This window comes from Marmota flaviventris, chromosome 1, assembly GCF_047511675.1.
Source record: "Marmota flaviventris isolate mMarFla1 chromosome 1, mMarFla1.hap1, whole genome shotgun sequence".
NCBI classification, from domain to species: Eukaryota; Metazoa; Chordata; class Mammalia; order Rodentia; family Sciuridae; genus Marmota; species Marmota flaviventris.
The window spans coordinates 207,799,960-207,826,964 of NC_092498.1; the positions used below are offsets into that span (position 1 = coordinate 207,799,960).

Below are 27,005 nucleotides of genomic sequence, written 5' to 3' on the forward strand. Positions count from 1 at the left end.
GAAGTTAGTCAACCCTATCAGAGATTGATATCTATTCCCCCCCCCCACACACACACACACAATGAGGAAGGAGGGCTGGGTGGTGACTCTGGTAAAGTGCTTGCTGAGCATGCGTGAGGCACTGGGTTCAATTCTGGCACCACATAAAAATAAACAAAATGAAGGTATTGTATACATCTACAACTAAAAAAATATTTTAAAAAATGAGGAAGGAGCAGCTGCAACTGGGGTTATGTTCTTAGAAAAACAAACATGTTGGTTGATAGTGAAGTCTCGGTCAACACACCTTTGTTAAATGGATTTTCAGAGGATTTAGAACAAGTTGGTTTATTTTCTTTTATGACCCTGAATTTTCAAACTCAAAGCTCTGCTGTTTGGTGAAGGGGTACTATAGAAGCTCAGTGTAGTTGGAAGATCAGGAGAATTTGTGTACTCAGGTACCCCCTTACACCTTGTGTTGGTCCTCTTGGCACCCTGCTTACTTAAGCAGCTATGGCATGGTCCGCAGATATCTGGCCTCTAAATGTTTATTGAGACCTTTCAACCTGCTAGATACTTGCATGGTGTTGTCCATACTACATATGAACTTGGAAGAGGGAGAATAAATGTGATCACAGTATCACAGTGTGGAAGGTACAGTGATTATACTTTCAAATTTTAATTCTTTGTTGCTGGTAAAAGTATTTGACTTTTATCTATTAAAGACTTTCAGTATGATTGAAAGGACATCCTTGCCATGATCCAGATCACAGAGAGAAAGCATCTAGTTTCTTAGTGTTGAGTATCTTAGTATTGAGTAGGTCCTGTGATCGTGATAAGACAAAATCTGGCTCCAGTAAAAGTTGAGAAGGCTACCTATAACCAGGCTTGGTGGTAGGCAGGTGAGGTGCCATGTAGAGGACAGGGTACTCCAAGCATAGGAAGCCTAGCATATTCAAAGGCCAAAATTTCACAGCAAGTACCTGAGAGAGTAATGAGGAACCTGACTAGAATCCTTGGACCCTTTCCATGTGCTGGGTGCCCTGAGGTGCCAGGGATATAATCTGTGTAATTGTGTAGACATCAGACACACACACCTGGCACTCCCAGGCTGCAGTATGGTGTGGCATAGCTTCCTTCAGCACACTGGTTTTTTTGGGGATGGACAGGTTCTATCAAGGATCAGCTGCAGCCATATGGTTTGTTCCTTGGGCTTCTGTCCCCCTTCACAGAATCTCTAATTGGTTGCCGACTAGGAAATTATAAATGGCACATAGTATAATGGTGAGTGTTGAAACAGGAAAATGATCACATAACTGAGGTGGATTTTTATCTCCTCCCTTTTGGAGCAGAGTGTAATGTTTCTTTGCTTTCCGAATGGCTTTTGGGGCATGGATCTTGGGATAGCTTGCCCACCTTTTACTATCCTTTACTGCCACATAAAACTTCACACAGAGGGCCCCAGATGCCTAGGAGGCAGATCTTGGAGGTAAGCCAGGCCCTAGAGCCCCAGGCTCTGAGGGGATTTGCAATTCTGTTCACTTTGGATTAGTCCTGGCACTCAGCCATCATTACAGCATTCTTCCCTGGGAACTCAGCAGAAAAGTCTCAAAAATTGGCTCCGTGAACCTTTGGAAACACAAGCCTGTCCTAGGTTGTTGACTGCCTGTAGTATTTTGAGAAGACTTGTGCAAAAACAGTGGGAAAGTGGGGAAGGGATTAGCCCTGGATTTCTGGGCCAGTTTTTTCTATGTCATCTGCTTCCTGACCCCCCCATCCCCACCCCCCATCCCCCATGGTATGGTAGTATAGCCAAATTTCAGTTATGTTCAGTGCTGGCAGCAAAAATCCGTACATCATTCCTCTTCTTATCCCCTTGGCTTTTAGATTGGAGAGGAAATCAACAGTGACCCAGGGCACCTGCCCCACGTAAGGGCATATGCCACTTAGCTACAGAGGAAATCAGCCAGTCTTACTCCTCCATTGTGAACTACACATCCATATAATTACAGGTGCAGGGAAGGAGAACATTCCACTTTGGCATTTTTGTTGTTGTTGTTGTTTTACTTAATACAGAGATGTTAAACTTCAGATTATAGGAAAATTGCTACGTTGTATTCGTGAAAACTCAGAGACTCTTGATGTGTCTTGGTGTGGGTCTTCCATTTCTAGATCACACCAGTGGTTTAAAAGCATGTCTTAAATGTTTAGAATCACATTTTAAAAGGGGGAACTTTTGAAAAAATTCTGACACCTGGGTTCCTGCTGAGGACCCTTTATATTGGAATCTCTGTGGGAAGGGGCCCAGACAGCAGTATTTTTTAAGGTATTTCAAATGCTGCCAGGTGTGTGGTTCTGTACACTACTTCTTTGTATAGGTCTCATCTGAAGTCAGAAGCTTTACAGTCTTCTAAGAAGAAAAACATACTAGTCAAGTTGCATACTATCCTGGACTTGGTTAGTTTTTTTATGCCTGTTTCTCAGCTATCTTATTGCAGAGTACCAGAGTCTGGGGATGGAGAGAATGGTAGTCTGGTTTATGAAGACCCAGTTAACTAGGCTACACCTGGGTCCTATAAAATCTGGGGATTGAAGTCCTAATTTAAATACTGAAGCTATTTTTAAGTTATTTGTGATGGAAAATTAACTTAAATGAATGGAATTGAGAGTCTTTGCTCTAAGTTAAAATGGGTATGCCTCTTTTTGCAGTGCTGGGGTTCAAACCTAAGGCCTAACAAAGACTAGGCAAGCCCTCTACCTCCCAGTCCAGGAAGGAAATTCTGAAACCTGCTACAATACAGTTCAACCTTCAATTCTTTATTTAAGTGAAAGTAGCCAGGCACAGATGGACAAAGACTGTGATTCCACCTATAGGAGATTCCTTAATAATCAAATTTCCTAGAAGAATAACTTCTTCTGGCTGTGTAACAGTGTTGAAACCTGTCTGAGGGGTGGAGTCAGGATGATTGGCTCAACCTTGTCTCTGCAGAATAATCAATATCTAGGCAAAATACGAAAAGCATGTAAATCGCCAAAGTTGTAGTATATGATCGATTTTTCTCAGCTGCATTGCATTTTTTTAAAGTTGTACATGACTAGGATGTATTTTGATGTATCATAATACATAGAGTATAATTTCCCATTTTTGCGGTTGTACATGATGTGGAGTTACACTTGTCGTGTATTCATATAAGAACATAGGAAAGTTAAGTCCAGTTCATTCTACTGTCTTATTTCCATTCCCCCTCCCTTCCCTTCATTTCCATTTGTCTAACAATGAAAAAGAAATGAATTTATTTACCTCAAGGAAGTTACATATAAGACAGTGCAGCTATAAGAGAAATGCAAATTAAAACTACACTTGAGATTTCATCAAACTCCAGTCAGAAAGGCAATTATCAAGAATACAAGGCTGGGAATTTTACCCCACCCCCCTTTATTGAGAGTTAGTATTCACATATCATGGAGGATCCAATTCCCAGTACCACCAACAACTTGAGTTATATCCTCAACCCCCTTTGGTTTTTTTGTTTGTTGGTTTTGTTTTTTTTTTTTTGAGATTGGCTTATTACTCCAGTTTCTTCCATGCACTGACAGTGGTAGAGTGCTTGCCTAGCACATGTAAGGCAGTGGGTTCTATCCTTGTACCACATAATAAATAAATAAATAAATAGATAGATAGATAGATAGAAAGATAGACAGATAGATGAATAGATAAATAAAATAAAGGGAGCCTGTCTGAGGGTTAGCATGATAGTCTCCAGTTCCATCCATTTGCTGGCAAATTCCATAATTTCGATATTCTTTCTGGCCGAGCAGTATTCCATAATGTATATTTTAAGTCCTTTGTGTATATACCAAGAAGTGGGAAAATGGGTCAAACAGTGGTTACATTCCAAGTTTTCTGAGGGATTTCCAGACTGCTTTCCAGAGTGGTTGCACCAATTTGCAGTCCCACCAGCAATGTATGACTATACCTTTTTCCCACATTGTTACCAACATTTATTGTTACTTGTATTCTTGTTGGGAGCAGGTACTGGGGATTGAACTTGGGTGGCACACGACCACTGAGCCACATCCCAGCCTTATTTTGTATTTTAATTAGAGACAGGGTCTCACTGAGTTGATTAGTGCCTCACTTTTGCTGAGGCTCGCTATGAACTCATGATCTTCCTGTGTGTATCACCATGCCCATCCTTGTATTTTTTTTTTAATTGTAGATGGACACATACCATTATTTATTTGTTTGTTTGTTTATTATGCAGTGCTGAGGCTAGAACCCACTGCTTCACATGTGCTAGGCAAGCACTCTACCAGTACTGAGCCACAACCCCAGCCCTGGCCTTGTATTCTTGATAATTGCCATTCTGACTGGAGTGAGACGAAATCTCAGTATAGTTTTAATTTGCATTTCTCTTATAGCTGCATTGTGTTATCTGTAACTTCTCTGAGGTAAAAATTCAGTCCTTTTTCATTAGCTTTAAAGATCATAGTATAGCTCGCTATTATAGAACGGAAGCTGTGGTTTTAAGTAAGCCACAAGCCCCCAGTGTTCAAAATAGATACATACCTTGGAAGCCAGCTTTAGAGTAATTTTGTGTATGAATAAGATATTCTAAGGGAGAAAGTTTGTTCACTAGGTTTAATGCATAATATGGAAGAATTGAAGAGAGATTAGAAACCACAGAATCTTACTAGTAAAAGTCACAAGGAATAGGAAGACATTAAAATGCCCTATCCCATCTGTCCCTTTTCTCCTTTTTTCATTGCACTACCACGTACTAATATATCACATGTTTTTTGTTGTTTTTTAACACTTCCAAGAAGTAGGTGGGTGAGGTTTTTAAATATGTTTTTTATAACTTTATAATTTTGTATGTGGTGCTCAGGATTGAACCCAGTGCCTCACCCATGCTAGGCAAGCGCTCTACCCCTAAGTTTACAACCTCAGCCCAGGTAGGTTGTTTTTTTTTTTCTTTATAACTTTATTTATTTTTTTTTTATGTGGTGCTGAGGATCAAACCCAGGGCCTCCTGTGTGCTAGGCGAGCGCTCTACTAGTGAGCCACAACCCCAGCCCCTGTTTTTATTTTTTATTGTCCCTGTGAACCATGAAAGCAAGTGTCTTTGTGTCAGATCCCAAGAACCTGCGGTGTTGTGAAATATGTAGGATGTTGAATGGATTAATCAAATATCCACACTTTTCACCTAAGCCAGGAATATCTCAAGTGACATTGTAGCAGGGAGGGCAGTCATACCAAGGCAAATGGCCTTTTGCTTGGCCTGACTCTATTAGGAGTTGGTTTGTAGCCTATGCATTACCATTTCAGCAGCTCCTGAAAGGAGGCCAGAGTGTTGGGGCAGCAAAAGTGGGAAGCAGACCCTATAGATCCATGTTAGTGAACAGGAGATGTAAATAGTAGTGGGATCACAGAAGCAAAGTTAGTGGAAAGAGCAAGCTGAATCCTTAACATAACCCCTAATTTGGGGCTTTGCAGGGTCTGAAGTGCTTTCAAGCCTGCTTCTTTCCTTTTGGGTCTTACTGGAATCAAAAATATCATCTGTCTCTAATTCAGTAGAAACCCAACCACTACCTTCACCATCATCACACCCTCCACCCTCCTCACCCCTCACACTTGGAATCGAACTCAGAAGCACTGCACAACTGAGCTACAGTTCCGGCCCTTTTCTTTTTTATTTTGAGACAGTCTTCCTAAGTTGTCCAGGCTGGCCTTGAACTCATAATCCTCCTGCCTCAGTCTCAAGTATCTGGGATTACAGTTGTGCACCACACTTTTTAAGACTCTCATTCCTTTGGTTGATATAAAATCTCTAATATCCTGTATGTCTACCATTACCCAGTAGAGATAGTGAACCCAACTCACAAAAGAACTTGTATCTGTTGCATGAGGTGGGGAGGGTCTTATTGTTTTATAAATATGCCAGTATGAGAATGTAATAAATCAGAGAAAAATGAAAACTAGACTTGGAGAGAGAAGAGAAGGGTATGTGTTTGTGAGCTCCATCCCTCTGGGACACAGCTGTAGCAGAGTGTGATGGAACCTGGAAAGGAGGGCAGGGCACTTGTTTTCTTTGGTTGGTGTTCTGTACCTTAAAATGAATTAGTGAAACCCCTGGAATACATGTTTGGGCAGTATTCTGGGTGTACTTGCTCTCATTTATTATTAAAGGGGTTTGAGTTTGTTTTGGATGTGATGATTTTTTCTTCTTTAGCAGGAGTGGTGCATTTCTTCACTTTACATGTACTGCATTTTGATGCCATTTCTGTGGCAACCAATGAACTCTAAGGAAACAAATTACAAATTACATATTAGTTGGTGTGAGGAAGAAAAAAAAGAGAGAGAAAAGTGTCAGAGTGGGTAGGGTGGGTAGAGAGAGGTGATGGGATGGGGAGGGAGGGGAGGGGGGAATAGGAAGGGTAGCAGAATACAATAGACACTAATACGGCTGTATGTATAAACGTGGCTGTAAAATCAATGTGATACTGCAATCTGTACACGTGGAAAAAAGAATTCATACCTCACTTGAATCAAATGTATGATATGTCAAGATCATTGTAATGTTTTGAGCAACTAATAAAAAACAAAAAAATTTCAGATTTATAGGGCTGGGATGTAACTCAGTGGCAAAGCGTCTGCTTTGCATTCGCAAAGCCCTGGGTTCGACCCCCAGTTCCAAAAAAGACCAAAAAAAGCCCCACCCCCAAAAAGATTTAAAAAAATTTCAGATTTATAGAAAAACTAGATCTGCCATGAACAACTAAAAATATATTTTTAAAAAAGTAATTTATATATGTGGTAATTTGTCTGTATGTACTTCAGCAAACATCTCAAGAACAGGGCATTCTTGGAGCTCCAGTGGTATGGTTGGTTAATGCATGGTACTTACAAGAATAGGGCATTCTCTTGAAAGCAGGAACTTGACCAGGTATTTATACATCTATGTTCATAGCAGGACCATTCACAGTAACCAGAAGCAACCCAAATATCCCATGATGGGTAGGTAAAATATGATATATGTATTTATGCATGATATACTCATGGGTAGGTAAAATATGATATATGCATTTATGTAGACAGTAAGCTTTAAAAAGGGATGGAATACTGGCATATGCTGTAAGGTGGATGAACCTGGAAGATGGGCTAAGTGAAATAAGCTAGTCATAAGAGGATAAATATTGTGGGGATTTCCACTCAAATGAGATCCTAGAGTAATCAAATCCATCGTGACAGAAGAGAAAATGGTAGTTGCCAGGGGCTGGAAGAAAGGAGAATGGGGGGTTAGTGCTTAATGAGTACAATTTCCCTTTTGAGGAATGCAGAGAATTCCAGAGATTTATGGTGGTAATAACATGAATGTACTTAAAATTTTCTTTTTTCTTTTTTAAGAAAAGAATAAGGGCATTTTCCTCTAAAACCACACTAGGGGACAGAGGTATAGCCCAGTGGTTAGTACACTTAGCAGGCTCAAGGCCTTGGATTCTGTCTCCAACACCACAATAAATATTGTTATATACAGGAAAATTAGCAATTTTTGCATGTGATATTGAGATTTCCTGTGTTGTCCAAAAATGTCTCTTCTGACCACACATTGTGATATGTTAAAATTTTCTTTTACAGAAATATATTTGGGTTTGTAAAAAGCAAATTGAGGGCTGGGGATATAGCTCAGTTGGTAGAATGCTTGTCTTGCATGCACAAGACCCTCGGTTCCATCCCCAGCACCACCAAAATAAATAATTAGATAGATAGGTAGATAGATTGATTGATTGATTGATTGATTGATTAGAAGCACAGGTGGGGATATATGGATGGAAGAAGGTTGGTTGGTGAAGAGGGTCTGAATTTAGTTAACCTAGCCCTGCGTTTGTAGTGATCTGAGTCCCTGTGGCACTGGAGCTGAGTTCCTAAAATACCTGCCTTTGAAACCTTCTAGTTGGATCTTCACAGGGTGGTCATTAACAAACCTCTGTGTGTGTGTCTGTCAGTCTGTCTGTATGGAATCTTGCTAAGTTACCCAGGCTGGTATTGAACTTGGAATATTTTCTGCCTCAGCCTTGATAGTAGCGGGGATTACAGGCCACTGCATGCAACTCCCTATGTATCTCTTGAGCGTTATAATATGGTTAATGATGTTGAGGAACTGGGTTTAAGTGTGTTTGGGATACTTTGGGCCTCTGAATATACCTTTTCAACTGCAATTTGAAAATAATTTGATTCAGATTTTAAATAATTTTGTACCCAAATTAAGATGTGCTGTTAGGTGTAGAGTATATGCATTTGGGCTTCAAAGATTATGGAACAAAAATGTTAAATAGCTCAATTTTTTAATAGTGATTACATGTTAAAATGTTTTATATATATTGAGTTCAGGGATACCTACTATTAACTTTATCTGTTTCTCTTAAATGTGGCTACTAGAGAATTTTAAATTACATGAGTCACCTAGATTCTATTGGATACACACAGGTACGGAATTTCACTTCCTCTCTGCAGCCCCACAGCTAATGCCCTCCATCCAGTCAATCTTCTTACTTTCCTTTTTGTGCAGGCATCTTTCTCTTCTATCCTAACTAGGCTTCAGACCTGTGAGTGCCCCTGGTATCCAGTCTCTGCTTTGGCATAGCTCTGTGATGGCTTTTACTCGGTAAGGCTGGGGGAAGGGAATGGTGCTTCTGTTACCTGTTGAGGGCCAGCGGGACTGATTGTTACTAGTTGATATGTGGGAAAAGGCTTCCTCTCTTTCTCTCTTTTTCTTTTGGCCCCAGGTTCTTAAATAGCAGGACAGAGACATGGGAAACATTGGTAGGAGGGCATTGGTACCCTCCCTGGATGAGGCCTAAGCATAGCTAGAGATTGAGGAATGCAGTAATGTGTGGTTCTTTCTTTTTCCCCACACATGCATTGTAAATCAGTGGAGGCTTCATTCTAAGTTGATGATTTCCTTCAAGTATTTTTTCCCTGTTCCTGATTGAAAACTATATACATGTCATTTCAGGAGTTGGAAAACACAAATGTGTCAAGTAGAAAATAAAAATAAGGACTGGGGTTGTGGCTCAGGGGTAGAGCGCTCACCTAGCATGTGTGAGGCCCTGGGTTTGATTCTCAACACCACATATAAATAAATAAAATAAATATATTGTGTCCACCTACAACTAAAAAATAAATATTAAAAAAAAGAAAATAGAAATAAGCTGAAGACATATATTGTCTTTCATTTATTTTCTACCCTAAGATGTTCATGTACTCATATTTTCCTTTATTCATTCATTCTATACTCTAGACCCTTATATAAAACTTCATGTGTAATGAACAGTTTCTCCATTTTTAAAAGATTTTTGGAGTATTTAATATAAGGGCAGTGAGGACTTATAGGACATGTTTCAGGTTCAGTGGGAGTTTGATAGTCCTTGCCCTGGCTTTTGGTTTCTCCCAAACTGAAGAAAGCTCTCTACCAGCAAGTGGCTGTTAACTCCTAATTGGACTTAAAGAACAAAAGGAGCCTGCAGGGAAGCACACTTGGACTAAATGAAGGTCTTTGGCCATCAAAGACCTGAAGAGTTTGTTAGATGCCAGTCCAAGGCTTCCCCTGAAGCTCCCTTAGATGCTGTGTGCCAATAGCTGGTTATGCTACTGGTTGATGCTTTCACCTGCAAGGGGTGAAAGCAGGAAGAAGAGGATATTGAGTGAGCCTTGCTAGGAAATGAGACACACCTTGTGTTTCCCTTCTAGCACTATTGTCCTCCTTGTTAATGTCAGAGTTGGGTTACTTCATTTTGCTGGGTTATTTACTTTGTGAAAGATAATGTGAAAGTAATGGCAAACAGCAATGTGAGTTCTTGGAAAGTGATAGTTCCCTGCCAAGTTCTTTGATTCCTTGATTGTTCTAACCTAAAATGGTGTGGGATTTTGTCCCCATTCAATGTCTTGCATCCTGAAAGTTCCTGAGACCCAGAAGTTATCAGTTATTATAATCCAACCAAGCATCCCTCTCACGCTGACTAGGTTAGGTGATCTGGGCAGTAGAGATGGGATGTTGGCTGAGGATGTTCTGGCAATGCATGGAGGTGGTTGTCTGGGCAGCTTACTCAGATAAGAAAGAGTAAGCCTGAAAGGAAGTCAAGGTGGTGTGCCAGTCAGAGGCTTTTGTCCTGTTTCCCTGGGGTCACATGAGAGAGTTGCCTATGAATATGGATTAGTGGCCTTTTCTGTACCCTTGGTGTACAGAAAACCTCGCAATTTGTCACTGTCAGCTGTCACTGACTCGCCGTCTTTGGGCCTTGGGTCAGTCTTCAGTTTCTACTCTGTAAACTGAGGACTTGGGGTCTTTTCCGCTCTGACATTAATTTTGTGTCACTTTCTGTGTTTCCTTTCTTTTGAGAAAAGTGGTACTCTCCCTTCCTTCTTGTAGTAGGAATTGAGTACCTCATGAGAGGAGAGATAAGGTGAGATAAAAAGTTGTCTTTCCTGGAATGACTTAAGAGTATATCTGGATATTGACCAGTTGTAACCACCTTTTTTCCAGATCTTTCTTTCAAAGTTCACCTTCACAGTGAAGGGTCCAGTATAATGTTATTGAAGAAAGGGTCACCCCAATAACATCAGCTCTTCATCAAGATAACCAGACTTAGGTATTTCAACCCTAAGTTGTGTTTCCTTGTCTTGTTTCCAAGTATGTCTCCCGGTCTCCTTTTGGCCATCAAAGACCTGGTTTGGCTTTTTTCTCTGGCTGTGGCTAAAGTGTTGCTCCAGAATCTCTGAAGCACTTATGCTGCCTTTGTTCCGAGTTCCTTTTGTTCCAGTGAGCATAGGCTGAGCCCAGGGATACCTGTGGTTGTGCAGTCTCAGCCATTGTTCTGCTGCTTTAAGAGGAAATTTAGAGGCACAGTGTGCTCCTCTGGGTTGCTTCTCAGGGGATGAAATTGTTGAAAGTTGGTTGAAGTTTCACTTTTCCTGCTCTATTGGATCTGCTCATGAATTCAAGTTGTTTCCACTTATACATGACCAACCAATGTGCCAAGCTGATGTGTTGTGGAGTATTTTGGCCACAGGCAAGGTGGTCATCAGCCATGTGAATTATTGTCTGTCTGCATCTTGTTTATCTCCCTCTTCTTAGCTTCCCAGGTTCCCGGTTTGATCTTGACCACATGCATAGAGGTTGGCATTAACATGTTTTCCACTAACAAAATTTCCTGGTATTTATTGTGCTGGAAATGCTATATAGTTACCCTTAAATGTATTGGGGCGGGGGTCATGAAGCTTGTTGACTTTGTTTTCATCCTTTTGTGGGAAATGAAAGGTTCATCAAGTGTGATGTCATTCTCAGAAACTTTCTGATCTATACCAAGGATGGCCCAAGACTTATTATCAACCCAGTTTGACTTACTTAGGTTTCTCCCTCATAGATCTTTTGATTTTTTTGTGTCCTTCAAGAAGTGAACATTACCTTCCACGCTTGGCTGCTTTGAAATTCCTTCTATTCTCCAGTATTTCCTGTATTTTTGTCCTACTAGAACCCTCTAATTAGTAGGAAATACTCAGCCTACTCTCAAGCTATCCCACAGTTAGCTTCTTTCTCTTTCATTTTTTCCTCTTTTTATTTGTTTGTTTCTTTCTTTTTTCTTTTTCTTTTGCAGTGCTGGGGATCAAATACAAGGTCTTGTACATGGTAGGCAAGCACAGTACCACAGAGCTAACCACAGTCCTTTTTCTTATTTTGAGACCGGGTCTTGCTAAGTTGCCCAGGTTGGTCTTGAACATGTGATTCTCCCTGCCTCAACCTCCTGAGTAGCTGAAATTTGTAGATGTGAGCCAGAAGGGAGTCTCTTAAGACAGGATTTTTCTGCACAAATTGACAGTCCTGTTCTTTCATGATTCATATTATGGTATAGATTGAACTTTGGGCTCATATCCTGCACTAGCTCTGTTGAAATAATGAATATGTATGAAGTGAAGACAGGTAAAGAAGATGAAGTAATAGCTTCAAAGAGGCAACCAGAGAACATGTTGCTCTTTTTCCTGTGAAAGGCCCAACCTGAAACATACTCATGACACAGCCTGAGTTCGTTGGGGGATGCCCAGTTTGAATTAATGGTGTTTCATTCTCATCATGTTTCAGCCTCTCATTTGGATTTTAGCCAGGTCACAGTTGCTTTGCAAGATAGTGGTTGAAAGCCAACTCACTAGGTAGTTGCACAAATACCCAGAGAGTCTTGTGGGGGCTTTTGAAATAGAACAGAAGTCAAAGAGGTTGAGCTTTTTAAACATAGGTATAGTCATTCAAAGACCTGCTACCATATCCCACTTCATTCTGTGGTCCCATGTGCTCACCCACATGTTTATCGTTACCTAATTTTATCTGAAAATTTGCTTTTCTAATGTAACATTTTTTCACATACACTTCCCTCTTCTTCACAATGTCTGTATACCTATGGCATGGGGTCTACAAACTGTCTTCCTGGGGCCAGAGTTCTGTTTGCATATAACTAACCTTATCTGTTTAATTGTCTATGGTTGGTTTCATGTTGTGGTGACAGCAAAATGGGTTATTTTGACCTGTATCCTGCACAGCTGACTGTGCTTATTCCCTGGCACTTGATAGGAAAAGTTAGCCTAGCCTGTCCCTGCTGGAGTATGTTTTAGCCCAGCAATCTTGATCTTGTCCACAGCAATATTTGTGGTTTTTTATATTACATGTTGCTCACAGAAACATTTTAAATTCATGAATCCATCTACCCAGATTTAGCAATCAATACCATGATGTAACCCATATGCAACAATGGAACCTTTTATTATACCTGAACTTCTCATGCTTCCAGCTGCTGGCAACGTTTATAGAGAAGAGGGGAAAATACAGCATTCTCAGTGTTCCTGATGTAACTGGCCTGCTGCTTGCTTTCTAAAGGAAAGGGACTGGAATTCTGGTTGGCAGGGCTCAGCTGCCCCCTTCAGTAGGGGACAGAGGTTGAGAGTGTTCCACATTCTCCTAGTAGGAAGACTGGCTTATCTCTCTGCCTTTGGCTCGTCTGGGTCAAGGCAAGCTGCAGAGTCTGAGGTAATGGGGCCCCACTTGGCTGGTCCGAGAAACAGGGGGCAGGGTGTGTACAAGCTGCGTGAAGGAGGATTAAGTCTTTTAAGAGCTGCCTCGGCACACGGCCACTGGCCCAGCTCCAGGCAGTGCAGTCTGGCTGATGACATGAGCACTGTTCTCACCAGCTGCCTGAGCCAGTCAGATGGAAAAGTAATCCTGTTTGTGCTTCCCCACTGACACAGATTGCACAATTATATAGTGCCGTCATCATGAATGTGAAGTAGCCACTGTGTTAAGAACAGGAAGGGAACAGGCTTTCTGATACTCAATGTTGTGAAACCAGCGTTTCAGCAAAGATGTTTCTAGGGTAGGCTAAGATACTCCACAGATTGATTAATACTGAGATATTAGCAGGTTTTTTACACATGTTAGGATTCCCCCAACCCCATTCTCTTTGTCCCTGGGTAGAATCTTTAATTTCCCCCAAATGATTGTTTAGACAAGAGCCTTTGGGAGCAGTGGGGAGGTAACCCACCTCTGCCTGAAAGTTAAAATTTTTTATGAACTTGTATTTTCAGTATAGGCCGAGTCCACCAGCACTAGTCAGCATAAAACAAGTTCAAGCTGTATCCCCTCAGATTTCTTTTGCTTGAGAAGCATAAATGAAAATTTGGTCTTCATTCTCCTTGTCCTTCCCAGTTTATTATTTTATCCTTCAGTGGAGAATTGTGCTTCAATGACACCCGTGATGTGGACTGAATCTCATTATATATGGCCAGGTGCTGGGACAGTTGTTTCAGCTCTGATTTGTTTGGGGGGTGAAATTCTTTAGAAATTGTGCTTTCTAAAGAAAAGGGCCTGGAATTTTGGTTGGCTGGACTGTATCCAGCCCAGGCCTGGCTCCTGGCTCCAGAATTCAACTTGAGTCCCAGCTCATGGGCTTCCTGGCATTCAGATACCTACCTTTTTAGTAAGGGTAGACTCACTGATGGATACATGAAGTGTGGTGCTGATTGGTGCAGCGCCCCCCCCCCCCCCCAATCTTCCTTGTGGTTATTGTTCTTGTGCTTGGTTTGAAGACAGCTGTGGAACAGAGCACACTTGAGTACGTGCTGCTCCAGGTGACCTTCAGACAACCAGGCCACCACCCACACAGCTTCTGTGTTGCTATGGATATAATGATGAAGATGGTGCCACTGTGTGCTGTATTATTGCTGTGAGGATTCAGCTGTTGCAAATCAAGTGTTCAGTACAGAGCATTAGCCTAGGAAGTGGCAAGTACCTTCTGGCAAACTTTCCTAGGCCCTAGTATGGATACATTTGATGGTGGCTTGTATGAAGCTCTGCTGAAAGTATAGTTGCTGGTTATTTTATGGAAGGATCCATAAAGCTTTTAGTTAGCTAACATTTGTCCTTAAAACTGCTCCTCCCTTCCCTGTCATCTTGCTGCCTATGCACTGACACTTTAGGAAAAAGGAGAGTCTGAATAGACAGGACAGAGTTGAATAGACAGGACAGAGTTGAAGAGGGGACCCCAAGACCAGAACTTCAGGTAGAGATACAGGTACAAAGTTGTAGCTGGTCACAACCTTCTTGGATTACTCAGCCTCTTGCAGTGGATGGAACTGGAAACTGAATCTTCAGAAATCAGTTATAGCTGGTCTCTCTTCCTCTCTGGCTTGCCAGCCCTCCAAGTCCCAGAACAACTGTTTCTCTCTTCTTCCCTTGCTGCTCCTCAGAACACCCATCTAGAGTTCCTAAAAGCCTAATCAAAGGACAGGAGCCTTTGGTGGTGGTTACGATGGGGTAGGCAATGAGAACCACTTGACTAAGGAACCAGTGGAGAGGCTCACTGCCACTTACTTTACAAGTAGGAACACTGTCATTGCAGAATATATTCAGACTTTTAAAACTTGTTTTGGATTTATTTGAAATAAAAGTTTCTGTATCTACAGATTTCTGATTTGTTTAGACTATTAGCTAGAATATAAACAAGGTTAAGACTACCAAAGGAAATCAGATAGCTTCTGCAGAAAGCTGGAAAACATCATTACAGTGATGCTTTGTTAAATACTATTTATAAGTATTCTGAAATCACATAAATGAGGGCTGAGATGATAGTAGCAAAGAATATCCTTGAAAAGGAGACATGTTTAATCAGAGGTCTGTAAGTTGGGGAAATAAGTACTAATGTTCCTAGCAACTGAACTGTGTAGTTGTTGAAAAAATGAAACATGTAAATTGAAGAGCTAAATATTTTTAACTTTATCCTTCCATAAACCGTAGCTAACTCCTAAAGAGAGATGAGCACTTATTGGGCACTGTACAACACAGCTTTAGAACCAGCTTAGATACCACTGCCTGCGTTTTCTTTCACATTGATTTTTATATGGTTTGCTACATTTTACAGCAACTTCTAAACACCAATCTTTGCAAGTTATAGGATTGTCAAAAGGATATAGTGCAATCTAATTGTGAAATTGTGATTGCATGTGTCAATCCTGTAGTGCCTCGTGGGGTTTATCGTGTCATGCTGGGGCACCTTGGCTCCAACTGTGACAGCATATATCTTTACTTCATCTTTTTCTTCTTATTCTTTTAAACTGGGAACACGCTTTGAAAGAGTATAAATCCAGAAATAGGAATCCAGTTGGATCATGCATCCTTTTTAGGATTGGAAACAATAAGATGAAATTCTCTTACTGCCACTTGACCTTTAGCTAACTCCTAACAGTAAATGGCAATTCCTGTCTCTTGGCCACAGGTCAGAATGAGAGTGGGAAGGGAGCAGCTTTTTTGTTTGTTTTAAATCCTTTAGATTGGAAAGTTTGTTTGAAAACAATGTCTGATTGTCAAAAGAATCCTGCCTGCCCTCCATCCATCTTCTCACATGTGCTGGTGTCCCTCTTGCATAGACTGGTGCCTGTGCTGTTACTATATTGCATATATTGGGAGTCCTATCCCTGCCTCCCTCACTCACCAGGAGCACATGTTCTGTCCCTCCCCCTTCCAGTCCCATTCTGGCCATTCTTCACTGGTGTCATCTTGTCCCTCCAGGTCAGCAAAGGTCAAGTATCCTCCCTGTCCAAGACCAGAGCAGTCCTGCTTTATGATATTCTCCCAAGTATTACTTAATCACTCAGGAGAGTATCATGTTGACTTCTGAGTCCCCAGGCCTGCCACTTAGCTCGAATGGGACACTTTGGCTGAGTGACTTGTGTCTGGCCGCCAACCACATTGTTCACATAAGAGCTGTTTTCCTTTCCTAGAGCATTGAGATTGAACTGGAGGCCCCAGAGTGACAACTGGTTATGGTTGCTGTAGGGCCCACCTGCTGTGTGCTAGGAAGGCAAGAGTGAAGTCAAAGTAGGCCTACTCTCAGGTGCTCAAGGGCTGACAGGAAACTGTTAGATGGAGATGTTGTTGCCTGCCTGCGTGTGTGCTCCTAGCTGGGATAGCAAATGAAAGGCCTAAAGGTGATAGGAACAGTAGCTGTGTTGTTTGGAACATGACCACTTCACAATGGGAAGAATTTATCCCAGGAAGTTGACCTAATCAGCTCTGTACCTTAGAAAAGTTTTCTGGCTTTGTGTAGAACTTTTCACTGGGCCTCTTCCTTGGTCTGTAACAAACTAGAAGTTCTGGTTAACTTTCCTCCTGTTCCTTGTCATGGCAATAGGAGTGATTCTTGAAGTTCACAAGTATTTTAGTATCCTGCGGTTATGTACAGGAAGGGTGAGCCACAAAATGTAAGCTATCTGGGCTTAGGAACATCATGATGAGTCAGATTATGGCTTCTTAAAGTATGAGTGCTACCCAGATCTGTTATAGAATGGGTACAGAACAGTAGTACTGGGTATCTCATGGTGATACTCTGGCTTAGTTATCATTACCTGATGGTCTGCAGGGAGGGCACACATGTCGCCCTTCACTGGTTGTCCAGAGCCTCCTAAGAGAAACTTTTTAGGTATTTGGGGCTCCAGGTCTGTCCTAATTGTTGATCGTGTCATATTTTCACTTTTCATCCAACAACTTTCAGTTCTTTCCTTGTAGGATTGACCTCAGGCATCGTGGGGGGGGCGGCGGCGGGGGCGGGGGGAGTCCTGCGCCTAATTGTCATGTTAGTTAAGGATGATTACCAGCCTGTCCAGAGGATCTCTTAGACCCTCTGGGGTTGTGTTCAGCTTACTCATTGGCATTTCCTTGGTTCAAAGGCAGTTTAAACTGTACACAATCGGGTGCCATGTTCTAGGCCATCTTCCTTGCTCAGATCTGGTCTTTACACATCCTGAATAAGTTATTTCTTTTCTGTTAAGTGGGATGAGGACAGAATCAGAGTCAAGAATTGTAACGACTTAAGTGTTACTGCGTATCAAATATGAGCTGCCGGCTAGGAATGGTATTTTTGACTTTTATAGTGTAAAGCACCAAGATGAGGTGATGTTTAAGAAAGAAACTTGGATGATGGTGGCTCACGCCTGTAATCCCAGCAGCTCAGGAGCTGAGGCAGCAGGATCGTGAGTTCAAAGCCAGCCTCAGCAAAAGTGAGGCACTAAGCAACTCAGTGAGACCTTGTCTCTAAATAAAATACAAAATAGGACTGGGGATTGTGTGGCTCAGTGGTTGAGGATCCCTGAACAATTCCTGGTACCCCTCCCAGGGGTACCAAGCTTTCTGCAGAAAAATCTCCATCTATCTTATATACAGAAAATTCAACTTCTTTGGCCTGTCTGTGCCTGAAGTAAAATTTAAGAACAGTAGTCACAGACCCAGAGCACATGAGTCCTGTTCCTTGGCTTTGTTATGAGCCTCTTTGGAAAGAGAGGAAGCATAGCCCAGCCTAGAAGCTTCAGTTACCTTGGCATTCAGCTTTCCTCGGGGACATTATTTGGCGATTTCCAGAATGTCATTACTTAATGGAAAATTTATGGGGCTCCTTCCTCTTGGTGGAATGAGTGTGGTTGCACCCCCTGGTGACTTGTATTCTTACTGCCTGTCTACTCCTCTGCCCTGGGATTGGAGCTTCTCCCAGGTGTGCCCCCCCCCCCCCCACACACACACACACACTTGCTGCAACTCACCTGGCATATGCTGAGTGTATAGCATCATCTGTGTTTTTTCCTGGGCTGCTTTCTAGGAGAAATCTGATCATGGCAACCAACTAGACAGCATGCTTTAGCCTTACTCCCTGCACCCTCCCTTTCTCATTCCAGGCTTCTCTAGTGCACTGAAGCTTCCCCTCTGACAGGACTACATTGAACTCAACCCCTGTTTCTTTGGACATGTTGGTCCTACCGCATGTGAGTCCTTTTATGTCGAACACCAAGCATCCTTAAATCCTAGTAACTTGTCTCCTCTAATGCTGCTCCCCTGAGAATGAGGTCCTGCCCTTCATTACTAAATCTAAAGGCTTGGTAAAGTCTATTTCTTGTCTCCTCGGGAATTAAAGCATATCCTTTCTGCAAGGCTTCACGCAGCTGGATGCAGCTTCTAGGGTGCTGCCTTCCTCCAACTGCTCCTTTGGCTTCCCGGCCCACCTGCTATACCCTCTAGTCAGCAGTGATATGTTTGAAGTCACACGCACACACCCTGCCATGCTCTTGTGTGATTTGGCCCAGATCCTAGGTCTTGTACTCTTTCCCTTGTACTCATCCCTTTGTACTCTTTCTCCTTTGAGCAAGCACTTTTTCACAGTTCATATTCCTGCCCACAGATTTTGAGTGCTCCCTCTCCCTGGATCTGAGAGTGACTACTTCCTTTCTTTAATTGGGGGTGTCTTCACTTAGGCCTGCAGGACCCCCTCTGTCTTTTCCAGGCTTCCAGCTTGACCTGAGCTATCAGGCCCTCATGCATCTCCTTCCCATTAACAGCCTGACAGCTACTATTGCCTTGATTCATATTACAGGCACTTCTGGGTCTTCATGGCAGTTGCTTCAGGCCGGACTTGTCACCAGAAGCAACCCTGATGAGATGAGGAGGTGTCTCTAGCACCTGAGGCAGGCCCACCAAGTTAGACATCTGCCTTTGCTAAACAGTTATTTGGTGAGATCTGGCAAGGATTAGTCTAACATATGCTTGGCATGCTTAAGGACATGAGTTCAATCCACAGCATCAAAAAGGAAAGAAAGGGAGAAACCACCTTAGGGTGTGATGCTTGCTGGGTGCTTATTAGATTAATGCATTGTTTCACAAGGCCTACCTTCAAAGAAAGTTGCTTTTGGGAAATGCCCCATCTTGTCCCTGAACTCATAACTCAACTGCTCTCTTCACAATACCACACACATACACACAAAGGGCTGCTACATCATGTCCTTCCTTCCTTTCCTCACATGTATCCATTCAAGGGCCAAAGGGAGTTCTCTCCTAGGTATTATCCTTTTCCTGTGAGTTAAAGATTTTTTATTTATTTGTTTATTTTTAGTTGTAGTTGGACACATCACCTTTATTTCACTTGTTTATTTTTGTGTATGGTACTGAGGATCTTACCCAGGGTCTCGCACATGCAAGGCGAGCGCTCTATCGCTGAGACACAATCCCAGCCCCTTATTTATTTTTAAGGGTATTTTTTTAATATTTATTTTTTAGTTATAGGTAGACATAATATCTTTATTTTATTTTTTTGTATGGGGTGCTGAGGATTGAACTCAGTGCCTCATGCATGCTAGGCAAGCTCTCTACCTCTGAGCCACAACCCCATCCCGAGTTTTGTTTGTTTTAGATGATTCACATCCCCACTCTGGCTTTTTTGGGATTGGGGTATCATTGAGGATCAAGCCCAAGGCCTCATACTTGCTAGACAAGTGCTCTACCACTGAGCTGCAACCCTAGCACCAGCATTTTAAAATCTTTTACAAGGTGTAAAGGAGAGGGAAAAACATCCTTCCTCTTAAACATGAATTCAGTGCTCAGATGAATCTGAACAATCCGTAGTACAAATGTGTTCATCACTACCAATCATTTGTGAATTTGTGAGTTGCATTCGCATCCTGCCCCCTTCAGAGTCTTCTAGAGATAGCCCTAGGCTGCTCCCGTCCTATCCTTTCCCTGTGCAGCCTCTCAGAAATGTGCTTTCTCCATGTATTCTTTAGTCAGATGATAGCTGAACTTGCAGTCAGAGTACCATGAAAGGAAGAAGCTGTCTTCCTGAAGGTGTCCATTTTCCCAACTCTTTGTGAACTCTTAGAACTACTCTTCATCCAGGACCTTGGACCTGTGGAGTCAGGGTGGGGGTTCTCAGTGGCCAGAACCTATGTGCATGGCTCCTAGTCTGCCTTCCACAAGCCAGGAGGTCCCCTCTTCTCATCCAACGACAGACTACAGGGTTGCTTTATGTAGCAAGCTGTCCTTTAGTGGTTTTAAAATATGTTAATTTGTCAGAACTTTGTTTACAAAAGGGTTCTGGGAGCCTTGGTTTAAATTACACTTGAATTGAATTATAAAGTATTTGATCAACATCTAGAGGGCCTAGGCATAAACTGCTTGTTGACAAAGTTCATTCCAGAATGTACCAGAATGAAAGCCATGACCGCCAGCTAGCTTTACCTGCCTTTTCTTATCCCTCTGCCTACCTGTATTCCTGAAAGCCTCAACTGATTCCTGAATCAGAAAGGTTTTCTTACCTCTGCTGAACTGCCAGGTTCATTCCTAGATATGCATATTAGATGCAGGCAGCCGCCAGTTTATTATTTTTCTTACTGCTGAGCCTGAGTTTAAAGCTGGTCATACCTCTTTCTTGCCAGTAGAAAAGTGTCATACAAGACACAGAAAGAATGCAAATGGCCTGCACATTTAAGCAAATGTTTCTTCTCATTAATAGCCATCATGAGAACTCCTGGCACTGTGAGTAAAAGGTGGATTGCTATGTTTCTGAAGGGCAGTTTGCAATAAAAATTCGTATATTCCCAACTGGTCATTGTACGTACATCTTAGAGTTTGTGACATTGGAATATATGGACAGTTGCATGAAGTCACCTTTGCAAGGATTCTTGCAGCGTGGTTTGTAGAGTTGGTGTGACCTTCAGCAGGAGTTGTTCGGGGAAGGGAACAGGGTGGCACTCGTGAGCACTGACAGCCAAGCAAGGTTTTGTCATGAGAGGTGCCCTTTCTTTCTGGTTGATAAAGTGCTAAGTGGAATATGGATCCCCTCAACCCCATTGGGGAATGGAATGCAGGGGCTCTTTTGTGCTGAGCTGTATTCCCAGTCATTTTTATTTGCGACAAGGTCTTGTTAATTTGTTAATAAGTTTTTGAAGCTTATCTCAAACTTGGAACCTCTTTACTTCCACCTCCCAAGTTGCTGGAGATGTTAAATTCTAATCAGCAGTAACTTTTTGTGGGATTTTTTTTTTCCCCCCATGAGCAAACATAAAAATTTAAGTTACCAAGAAATGTAAGTGTGAGACTATGCCCAGAGCATTCAACAGTGGCCTGTGTGGGCCAACCAAGGCGGGGTGGGCAATCCAGCCTGCTTTTCCCTGCCTGGCCTTGGTTCACCAAATGGAATTACTGACTTTTGACTCAGTGCTTTGTAAGCATCTAATACAAATAAGAATTTGAATGTAAATGCCAAATTGGGGGCCTTGCAAATCTTCCTTCAGCATTTCCTGAACTCCTGAAGATGGAAATAAGGACATATAGATTTGTGGAACAGCTTTATTGTACCTCCTCCCCCGTAAACTCTGTAGTGTCCAGTGCTGCCCCCCACCACCCTTGGCTTCTGGTTAGCTCTTACCTCTGTGCCCTGCCCCTCACTGTTTGTTCGTTCTCTCTCTTTCATCCCTGATGTATGGCAAATCTTGGAGAACAGGCATTATAGCCCTTTTAGTTGGGGCATGGAGTTATGACCTGGCCAATCACTGTCAGAGTAACTCAGTCCTTGGAGGCCCCAGACAGGAGAACATGTTACTGCCTTGTCTCTGATGGGACTTTTCTCTTCCCTTGTAGAGTGCCTGGTGAAGAATGTGATGGGATCACTAGCATGTCTGCGGAGAGTGGCCCTGGGACAAGATTGAGAAATCTGCCAGTAATGGGGGATGGACTAGAAACCTCCCAAATGTCTACAACGCAGGCCCAGGCCCAACCCCAGCCAGCCAACGCAGCCAGCACCAATCCCCCACCTCCGGAGACCTCAAATCCCAACAAGCCCAAGAGGCAGACCAACCAACTGCAATATCTGCTCAGAGTGGTGCTCAAGACACTATGGAAACACCAGTTTGCATGGCCTTTCCAACAGCCTGTGGATGCGGTCAAGCTAAACCTCCCTGTGAGTAATTTGGGCAGGGTTCAAGGTTGTTCCTCTTTTGTGTGTCTCCAGGTGAAGACACATTCCAAGGGAAGGGACAGATGGGTTTGGAGCCATGGTGAAAGCTCTGAATACCAGCACCTGTGGGGCCTTTGAGTGTGTGGTTTAATGGGGGAAGGAGAAGCCAGGCTTGTGGTGGCACATGCTTGTAATCCCAGCTACTTGAGAGGTGGAGGCAGGAGGATCACAAGTTCAAAATGAACATGGGCAACTTAGCAAGGCCCTGTCTTAAAATATAAAGGGCTAGGCTCTGTCCACCAAATACGTAGTTCAGAAGTAGAATGCTCCTGGATTCAGTCCCCAATAACAAAAGAAGAAGAAAACAAATGAGGGAAAAGAGAAAGAACAAAGTAACTGGCTTATAGTAACTGGTTTCTTAGCTACTGGACCCTGGAGAGAGTTGAGAGCAGTTGAGTAAAGATGGGTGAAACAAACAGGAAAGACTGCTTACAAGTTTCTGTCCAGTTTCATGGTGAGCTGAAATCAGAGCACATGGTAGTCCTTGTCTCCTTCCCTTTTCAGCTATGGTTTGCTTGTTCAGTAGAAGTAGGCAAGGTCAGACTTTGCTGTAGAACTGGTTTCATGCATCAGCAGAAGCTAGCATCATTGTCACTGTCACTTAATGAAGGCTGGAGAAAAGCTTCAGGTAATTTCCCAGGGAGCAAGTACATGGAGGTGACCCTAGGGGGAAGAAATAGGCCAGGTCCCTTGGAAAGCAACTTTGCCCATCTCCCTTTTGGTGGCTACAGTGTCTCCACCAACTGAGCTATATCTCCAGCCCCACTGGAGAGTTTTCTTTAATTTGTCCACATCTGCTGCTCTGTAATCATAACTTGTCTCGTGACCGAACCTCAGGGAACCTAAGGTTAATAAATGTTGTAATTTTTTCTTACCTTCAAAACCATCAAGGACTTATTTCTAAATTGTCCTTTGTTATATGCTAAGTCTTATATAACTTGGTGAGTGAATTAGGTGGCAGTAACCACTGACCCAAGTTGGGTTTATGAGTGCTGGAACTGCTTATGTGGAGGAGCAGACTTAGCTTCCACCAGGCATCTAGACTGTAGGAGGAGGGATACCTTCCTGGCTTGGAAATCTTATGTCTGTGACAACTATCCAGTGTGACCTGTCCACTAAATATGTATCATAAACACCCCGGGAAAGAGGAGGCTGGAGAGGGGGCGCTGCAGATTTGGGTAATGAACTGGCTCAGGAAAGGGGTACGATGTGTACCATTGATCAAGACAAGGAACCAGAGGCATCTGGCTGGGGTTGTTTGCTACATGGGTATGACTGGGCTATGCAAGGTCCACAGTTGAGGGTGACATTCTAAAGCAAATGCAAAGAACCCGCTGCAGAAGGGAATCCAGGGCAACCTAGGGCCTCTAAGGATTTCATGGGGAGAGGAGGACAGGGGTGGGTAGTAGGAGGTCTACACAAAGGTTAGAGAATCTCCAGCAGACAACAGTTCCCCCAAATTTCTGCATCAGAGATGAGGATTCAAATCTGACTGCCTTGTTGGCCTTTTAGAAGGCATTGGTGACCTTAGGAAGATGCAACACAGAAATAGAAACTAGATTTGTTATGGTGGGATTGAGAAGGTGAGGATAAAAGCATCCATTTCAAGAAACTTGGCTTTGAAGGGAAATGTGTCAGAACCAGAGTAATGGAAGGATCAGTTTGTTATAGGAAGACTGCATGAGTGGGAAACAAAGGCCTGGAGGGTTGAGAGGGCAAAGACCAAGGAAAGGGGAATTTAAGGAACTTGAGATCTCTGAGAAGGCAGCGTCTCAGGTAAGGTTGAGGGAACAGCACTGGCCAGTGGAATAGTTGGGTGGGAAGTATGGTTGATGAGACCAAGGGGTCAATTTGTGTGAAATGGAGACTGACTCCCAAGGGTGACCATCATCTCACTGCTCCTGGTAGACTACCTGTCTAGCCACCTGCGCAGTCTTACATGGAAAGCTTTTTTTTTTTTTTTTTCAAGTTGGACACAATATCTTTATTTTATTTATTTGTTTTTATGTGGTGCTGAGGATTGAACCCAGGACCTCACACATGCTAGGCAAGCGCTCCACCATCGAGCCACAATCCCAGCCCGAAAAGCTGTTAATAGAACCACTCAAGCAAGAGCTGTTAATAGAACCACTTCCCTTTTTCTGTTTTCCCTGATCTTCATCTGCATTTTGGCCATTTATTTGTCATGTCCTAAACATACTGCCTCTGCCTCCATCCCAGCTCCCTCCTAGTCTACCCTCTACCATTATGCTCTTTGCCTCTAAGCCACTTGATTTACTGTGGCCAGTGAAAACACTGAATACTATCTTAGAAACCTTTGATCAAGAATAAAATCTAGATATCCTTTGGGTCTGGGGTATTTGAGTGTGGTTCTCTTGGGAAAGGCAACTAGAGCATAGTATATCTAGTGTAGTAAGTTTAGCCTTGAGTTCCTTTCTTGAACTAGGTCTTCTCCCTAGGGTGCCTGGTGTATCTAGCCCTTACATTGAAGTGATTTCAGAGCAACTTAAAACTCTTCTGCCCACTATCAATATCAGCAGGATCTGGTACTCAACTGATAGTAGTTTTGCTCTCTCTTCTGCAACAGCTTTTCTACCCCTAGCTGACCCACTATACTTGATATTCTACCAAAATGTAGCTTAATTTTGGGAGTCTTCATCCTGACTTGGGGAGATGACCTCAAAGAATGTAGTTCTCAATGGGTGTGGCCAAGAGGTCAGAGTTAGACCAACACTTATTGAGCCTCCTGCCTGGTCCTTTGTGTTTCTTCTTCTTGGAAACCTAGCACTATTTGATCTATCTTCAGTTTCCTTGTATGTTTTTGAAAATAAGCTCTTGGATTTAGAATAGTTTAGATATAGAGAAAAGCTGTGAGGATAGTAGTACACAGTTTGATTTCAAAGACCTTAGAACATACATATCTGCTCTCTGGGGCCCCTTCTCTTTTGTACTTTAAGATCCAAAGGTTTGAGGATTGTGTCTCTTGGATGCTTTCCTTAAAAGTACTTCATTGTGGTTCATTCTGTACCCAAATTTGGATACTAATGAAACCATAGTGGTATACTACATGCTAGTGAAAGAAGTGTTGAAGTCCCATGAACTTGACTGAAGGTTGAGGTTTGTGCCTTATAGTTCTTCCTGAGCATTTGTAGGGGAGAGGCTCCAACACTGGTGCCAGGGGGATTTGCAATTTTTTGGATGATTAAAATATCAAATGGTGAGGACAAAAGAGGCCCTGCTGTGATTGTTTTATTAGTAAAAACTGCTTTTTAAAGGCTGTGTGTACTTTCACCATTATTTATTAAAACTGAATGAATATTTAACATTGAGAAGAAAAGAGGGGGGGATTTTGATAAAAAATGTGTTTCAGGACAGGGCAGTTTGCAGCTTGCATATTTTCCTTCCAAATTGCCACCCAGCATTTAGGAATCCTTCCCTGATTCACTTTTTTGGGTTCCTCTGGAGGTCACTCACTGATACCATGGAAAGTATGTTCTCTGACTCTCTTTGCTTTACCTGTGGAATAACCTGAGTGAGCCCCACAGACCATCTGGCTGTCCGAGCATGGCTGCTGAGATGACACTGGCCTTTGCTCTTTCCACTCCCCAGGATTACTATAAGATCATTAAAACACCTATGGATATGGGAACAATAAAGAAACGCTTGGAAAACAACTATTACTGGAATGCTCAGGAATGTATCCAGGACTTCAACACAATGTTTACAAATTGTTACATCTACAACAAGGTGAGATGTGGGGGTGGGTGCCCAGCTATTCTGGGTGAAGGAGATGGGAGACCTGTCCGGAGCCTTAGGGTAGGAATGCTGGGAGCTGGGCTTGGAGTCTTGACAGCAGGAGACAGTTGGAGGTGGAGGCGACAGACCTGTGGTTTTGCCTGGGACTGGGTGTGTTTCATTTGTGGGGAGGAGGGTACTGGCCACTTAAGCTGTCCTTGTGAGCCTGAAGCATGTGCTTCTGGTACCCTTGGGATTTTGGTTCCTCTGCATGTCTAGTAGAGAGGTTTGAGAAGGACAGTCCACTGGGATGGTATAAATTGTCAGGGAAAGCCTATTCAAATGTAGTCATGCAGAGGTGTGTGCAGACAGAAACCTCCATGTGTGAGAGGGTACATTGGGGCTGACCACAGAGCCTATTAGTTCTGTGGGTCACAGTCTCCTGGAACTGTGGACATGACCATTGATAAATCTTGGCCATAGAATTGAGTGTCCCCCTGATTGATCTTACTTGTAGACCCAAGGGTCACTTCCTAACCCCCTAGTCAAACCTTTCGGCTCGGCTGTGCCATGAAGCCAGATCATTTGTTTACAGTTCAGACCACAGATGTGATTAAAACCAACCCTTTCATAGAACGACTCTGGAGGGAGACACTATACAGAACTCAGCTTTTGACCTCTGCTGGTGTAGTGGGTAAAATTGCCCAGAAGAGATGGGTAGGTGAGTTTCTTGAAGTTTACCATGTTTTGTAAAGTCTTAGCTCTCCTCACTTAGGTGGCAGTGACATGTACAAACCAGGCCCATGGTTTAGAGCTGAGTGGGAAGAGCATGTCTGGACAAGATGATAGAGGGGACCCATGAAACAGTGTGAAATGGGCCTTGTCTATACCCCACTAAGCTGCCTTGGGGGTATATTGGGGAG

General features: G+C 42.8%; 1 protein-coding gene across 5 annotated transcripts in view; it reads left to right on the plus strand.

Moving 5' to 3' along the window:
• Brd4 (bromodomain containing 4) overlaps window positions 1–27,005 on the plus strand; it is an 83,017-nt gene that overhangs the window by 26,067 nt on the left and 29,945 nt on the right. For 4 of the 5 annotated variants that reach the window (XM_027932138.2, XM_034635300.2, XM_027932137.2 and 1 more), the window contains exons 2-3: window positions 21,972–22,290; window positions 25,957–26,094. In XM_027932138.2, the coding sequence (XP_027787939.2) occupies window positions 22,006–22,290; window positions 25,957–26,094 (423 nt within the window). In that variant the 5' untranslated portion in view covers window positions 21,972–22,005. Of the gene's footprint in view, window positions 1–21,971; window positions 22,291–25,956; window positions 26,095–26,677; window positions 26,804–27,005 lie in introns of those variants that run through there. The other variant, XM_027932140.2, reaches the window with a different exon arrangement.